At 43.9% G+C, this 6489-nt stretch overlaps 1 protein-coding gene across 1 annotated transcript; it reads left to right on the top strand.

Moving 5' to 3' along the window:
- The first annotated feature begins 2419 nt into the window (after positions 1-2419).
- Positions 2420-4607, top strand: LOC149978095 (uncharacterized). The gene has a single exon (XM_090200276.1). The coding sequence runs from the start codon at positions 3471-3473 to the stop codon at positions 4260-4262; it is 792 nt and encodes a 263-aa protein (XP_090056402.1). The 5' UTR covers positions 2420-3470; the 3' UTR covers positions 4263-4607.
- The last annotated feature ends 1882 nt before the right edge of the window (positions 4608-6489 follow it).

Genomic DNA, 6489 nt, shown 5'->3' with positions numbered 1-6489 from the left:
TTAATGTAATTCAACATCAATGCTGACAGGAGGGAACATTTCAGTTGGAGCATGTCCAGGTTTCTATGGCTGTGTTTAGACAGCCCAATTCAGATATTTTTTTGAGTAATTCAGGGATGCAAACTGGTGAGGGCCCAAAAAGGTGAAACATTCTAAAGTATCCACAATAGGGGGAAGGCAGGTTTTAACTAATTAAACAACAAAGACTATGATCTACATTATCAGTGTGTTATCAGTGTGTCTCTGTGTGTAAAATAAAACCTGGTTAATGTGAATGTAAGTCTTGACGCCTCATTTTCACCCAATTCTCTCATTCTGAAAATGAACCACAACGTTACTGTAGAGGGAAACATTAGTTCATAGATGGTAAGTTCGTTAACATTTCACACAGATTGCCAGGGTCCAGTAAGCAACTACGTTAACAATATAACTTGAGGAACGGCAAGAAGTCGTATACCAGTTAATACTATAGCGAGTTGGTTCGTTTACCAACGTTAGCTTATACGATGTTGTAACGTTCCTGTTAGCTAGTTGTCTGACTTCATTACCCAGCTAATTCTCACACCATAAACTCAATTATTTGATCAGCTAAGTTGGATAATGTTGTTCAACATTTCTCTGGCTAGCTAACGCGGAGAATTCGATCCAACTAGCAAGATACTTGGTGCTGAAATACTTGGATATTTCAGCACCATGGACAACAGCGAAATCGGTAAAGCGAAATCTGTCATTCAGCACCACATGACAGTAGACAGCGGCCATCTCATGTGAAGTTGGCACTGGGGAAATCCCATCTAATGAGAAACGAGGCCTAGGAGGCAAAAAGACTGAAGGAAAAGACTCCCACAGGAATTCTATGCTAAACTGTTCTGCCACATTCATTTAAAATGTTACATCTTTCGATTTGTAAATAATAGGGAATCCATTTGCAAATAATTTAAACTGATTTATCAAACTACACTGTACAGCTTTAGTGTGTCTGTGCATCATACGTACAACTGTAAGCAATTCCGTTCTCAAATGTCTGTTTAATGTGAGAAACAAAATGAAAAACAACTGTTAGACTATTACAATGCGGACTGTCATGCATTTGTATATTACCAACAAGACAACGAAGTGATGGTCTTTACGCGCCATGGAGACATAACGGAGACTTCCCCCACACCAAAAGTTCCCCCGCTGAGCGATATTATTTACTACACTATTATGCATATAATCCAAGTCATACGTTTAGTGTCATTCCTACTCTTATTTTTAACCAATTAGCGTTGCAAGTGTACCTTATCTCAATTCAGAGCTCGGAAATATTGGAATAACGTGCTTGAGGACTGACACAACAGGATAACCCAACAACCACATTTTCAATTGACAATCATTGCTTTAAATAGTTACGGTTAATAGATTTGTATAGGCATATATAAACAATTAATTTCACTTGTAAACCAAGGTTGGATAAGTAGGTCTAAGCAACATGCAGCTGGATACTCCCGTCATGAATCGACACAGGTTCCAATCCTCATATATACACATTATGACTAAATAAAGAGCTTAATCTTTCAAGACATAAAGACATAGAAGCATACCCATTTATAAAAGGTTCTACACATTCCATTTCTCCATAGCAATAGAATGTAAACATTCTATTTCGTGCCAAACATTGCCTACAACTCAACTCTAAGTGCAGCATATTGGACGACTCCACAGTAATTGATCATTCGCGACTTTAACGTATCCCTGTTATCTCTAGAGCATCCCGTATATCTATAGCGCTGCGTTTCTACACCATTTTACCATGGATATAATTTGGTGCATTCCGGAGTTCACTTATGGTCCCACAAAGGTAATCTTTGGAGATATTCATTTTAGCATACTGTAAAAGCCTGTGCACAATGTGCATAACAAAGCATCATTATTGTCATTCTCTTCAAAGCAATTCTGCAGAAGCAGCCTTTATTTCCAGACTCTGCAGGCCTGCTGGGAGGAAACATATTACAATAAACAGGTAAGATTCATCCCCCAAAAAACATAAACAACAGAAAGAGAGTTGTATTTCAAGACAGTTTAGAGAAGATGGTCATAAGAGTTCTTAATAACACTCGCAAATTGTGATGCATGAACACTTGTGAAATGTTGTGAGAGGCCCTTCAGAATGCACATGATATGGTCTCACACCTTACCTCATCTTGCAGAAGAAGCTCATGGTCCACTATCTGCTGCTCCAGAGTCAAGGCCAGGTGCCACACCATGTCACCACGGAGCACATGAGCGGCTGGCTGGTGTCTCAGGGCAAAAAATCCCTTAGGGAGAGGTGAGTACCACGTCATCACTCACCTTCACTGCCATTCCCTGCCACCAGCAGCACTCCAAGAGGTGTGGGTAAAATAAACAACAGAAAAATCGGACGCCAGGAAAGTTGAATTGCTCTGTGTTTTATTTGAAGGGTGTGGAAGGAAACCCTGGAGGAGGGGAATGACCTCGCTCGGCTGGTAAGACAATGAGAGTTAGACACATATTACAAGTCAGTGAGCTCTTTACTAGCATTTCAACAACTAGTTAGTACAGCAGAATAGATATGTTGTGAAATTTCACTAATCGGACTTCCTGTTTCCTACGGCAGACCTGGGAAGTCAACACTTGCCTAAAAATGATAGACATAGAGCACGAGGCTGTCTGCAAGCTCCGCCGCTCCTTGCACTCCACCTCGCCAGCTGACATGTGAGTTCCATGTACTGCCCTGCATATGACTTGATCCATTTATCTACACATCTGTAACTATGCAGAAACAGACTAAGACAGTGTTCTCTGTGAGCACATTGCGCATCGTTTAGCTTTGTCTTCTCCTTTTTGTTGATTTCAGCGACCCTAAGGTCCACAGCATTGTGGAAAGAGCTGTAAGGAGCATTATGGGCGAGCTGTCCAATGAGCCCCGTAGCAACCTGCTCAGCCCATCCCAGGTGGTTGTGGAGGTGGTGCCCAGGCTCCTCCTGGCCCTGTGGCTTCAGCCAAAGGAAGGCCATTCAGGGCACCCAATCCTAATAAGCGGGATGGCCGTGGGCATGGTGGCGGCCGTAGTGGAGAAGCTCTCCAGCATGTTAAAGGCCCCTTATCCTCAAATCCCTTTCTCCCGCACTGCGGCTTTTGAATCTGTCTGGTCAATCCTCGGGAGAATCAGTCAGTCCTTCTCCACGGATGACCTCCAGAGCCCATTTTATGTCAGATCTGTCTGTGCCTTTGTGGCTGACGAGGTACAGAGCTGCTTCCAGCCCCCTGCAGCCACCTTACCAGTCCTCCCTGTCGTCGCCACGGCCATCTCCACCACACCTCCAGACATCCTAGCAGGTGAGTAGCAATGATAGAGAGCACTCTGACAGATGCCTGTTGTGATGACATCTCGGTGACTTGTAGTAGTAGAGCTCATCAGGATTGTTGTTGTCACTCCTAACACAGAGGCAGACCCGGCTTCTTCCGACATGGAGGTTGTGAATATCAACGCTAACACAGAGGCAGACCAGGATTCAGCCCACCTGGAGGTTGTGGACATCACCGCTAACATAGAGGCAGACCAGGCGTCTTCCCACTTGGAGGTTGTGGACATCACCTCTAGCATAGAGGCAGACCAGGCGTCTTCCCACCTGGAGGTTGTGGACATCACCACTAACATAGAGGCAGACTCTGCTTCTTCCCACCTTGAGGTTGTGGACATCACCCATAACACACAGGCAGACTCTGCTTCTTCCCACCTTGAGGTTGTGGACATCACCCATAACACACAGGCAGACACGGCATCTTCCAACCTGGTGGTTGTGGACATAACACGTAAGACAGAGGCAGACCCGGACAGTTCCCATCTGGAAGTTGCGGACATCGGCCCTAAAACAGAGGCAGACAGAGCTTGTTCCCACTTGAAGGTTGTGGAAATCACCCCTAACACAGAGGCAGACCCAGCTAATTCACACCTGGAAGTTGCGGACATCGGCCCAAAGACACAGCAAGATCCAGCTTCTTCCCACCTTGAGGTTGTGAACATCACCCTTAACAGAGAGGCAGATCCGGCATCTTTCCACCTGAATGTTGTGAACATCACCCGTAACAAAGAGGCAGATCCGGCTTCTTTCCACCTAAATGTTGTGGACATCACCCCTAATAGGGAGGCAGAGCCCATCTCTTCCCTCTTGGAGGTTGTGGATGTCACACCTGAAGAAAGGACTCTCAAGATGGCCGTCTTCGCCACTCTGCCAACTGACATCCAAGCAGGTGAGTAACACTGACAGGTGCCGTTTGTCATGACATCTTAGTAGAACCTTTCAACTGGCCAGTGTTTAGAACCTACGGTTTGCATTTGTTTACATTCTGTCCCTCTTTTCTCCCTTTCCAGAGGATGTTGCTGTGGTCATCCCAGATGTCACCCCACACGTCACCAAGGATGTGACACTGGATGTTCCATGCAGAGCTGCATGCAAAGGGAAAGTCCGGCGATTTTTTTTCAGGCTTTGGAGGGCAGTGTGCTGCTGCGCCTGTCACAAGGAAGAGGAGGAACAATATTAGTTATTCATCAGACCTTCAAAAATGGGATTGAACCATAGACCATTAAATTATTCACATTATAATAATTGGATTCAATTCTGCTTTTCCTGTTTACTACTTAATTTCAGAACATTTCTATAAACTTTCACTTTGCAAGTGTGGAGTAGGTTGTGTAAATAAGTGGGAAACATCCCAATTTTAATGCTTTTAATCATTTACTTACTACATGTAAAATAAAAAGTAGTATTTGACAACAACAAAAAACGGAGGGAGCTCAACCAACGTTGAGTTGAGGTGCAACCAAAACCTTTAATCATCATAGAAAAAGCGCAACTCTTGTGCACTACAAAAAATGCATTGTTTCATTCAACAAGGTTAAAAGATGAACATTTTGACCTAATCTATGACAATATGCAAGTTGTGTTTGCCCAGGAAAAGGGTGACCCAGACTCACCCTGGTTCTTGAGGGTTGCAGACAGTGAAAAGATATCATTAAGTAAATGGGACTTTTCAAATCTTGAATAAAAATCTTTAATGAACATGAATTTAAATACAACTGACTTGAAGATCAGAGCAGGCTGTTTGACTGGCTAGCCCTGAAAGCCCTCTGCCCCTACCACTGTGTGGTTCATCTCAGCCAAGAGGTTGTGTGGGTTGTCTTTCTCTCTGTGGGTGTGAATCACTATGACCTCTCCCTCAGCCTGCCAGTTGGCCTGATCAGAAGGCTTGTCATCTCTTTACTTGCTCACATGAGCAGGAAGAATGGCATCTGGGGTAACCTCCTCCTCTCCCACCTCTCCCTACTGTCTGTGTTCGACTGAGGTCACTCGTTCTCTCTCCCTGGGTGTCGGATAGTTCCTCCTCCACTGTGTCTTTGTGAGCTTGAAGGGAGTTATCCTGTTCTGGCTACCTCTTTAGGGGTGTGCACCTTAAATCTTTTTCGGTTTGTTGGGGGGTTCAGTTGTTTTGGGGAGAGTCTGAAATTCGATCTCTAGCAATGAGTGTGGGGGCTGTCCTGTGGGGGTGTCCCAATCACTCCTAAACTGTAATGACTGCGATGATGAAAAAGTAGGAGGAGCCACCGATACATGTGATGAGGGCAAGGAAGATCACTCTGCAACGACAGGATAGGACACATCACAACACTGCTGCTCATTCATATTCAAACCCACTATAGACTATGCATGGACTCATTGGCGCGCTCCCCCCCACACACACACAATGAACTTACCTGTACATATCAGAATCATACATTCAACGGCCACCTCTTTCACAACATTTCTTGATCCCCCACCTCAAACATGTTGAGTCAATACCAGATGCTGGAAAGGTGCTGGAATGCAGGTGCAGAAGGGCCTAGTATGTAATGATGTGATACCATGCGTACCCCATATCCTGTGTTTGTGTTGATGTTTTTGTATTGAACCTTTATTTAAACAGGGAGTCACATTGAGATTAAACATCTATTTTACAAGAGTGTCATATTGTCATATTGAACTACCAGAGAGACCCTTCTCTACATAGGAATTGTGTACAAAAATTTCCATACATCAAAAATAATACTTTGCCAATCAGATAAGGCCCACGTTAATGGTTGAAAGTAACTTATGTCAGTGCGAATGAGTAACACTGAGTGTATAAAACATTAAGAACACCTGCTCTTTCCATGACGACCAGGTGAATCCAGATGAAAGCTATAATCCCTTATAGACATCACTAGTTAAATCAGTGTAGATAGAGATAGTTTAAAAAATAAATATTGTAAGGCTTGAGACAATTGAGACATGGATTGTGTATGCGTGCCATTCAGAGGGTGAATAAGAAAGATAAAATATTTACGTGCCTTTCAACAGGGCATGGTAGTAGGTGCCAGGGGCACCAATTTGTGTCAAGAACTGACTGCAAAGCTGCTGATTTTTTATGCTCAACAGTTTCCAGTCTGTATTAAGAATGTGCACCACTCAA

Source organism: Oncorhynchus mykiss, chromosome 15 (genome assembly GCF_057628025.1).
Source record: "Oncorhynchus mykiss isolate SJ-2025 chromosome 15, ASM5762802v1, whole genome shotgun sequence".
In the NCBI taxonomy this organism is placed as follows: Eukaryota; Metazoa; Chordata; class Actinopteri; order Salmoniformes; family Salmonidae; genus Oncorhynchus; species Oncorhynchus mykiss.
This window is presented reverse-complemented; position numbering and strand designations above follow the sequence as displayed.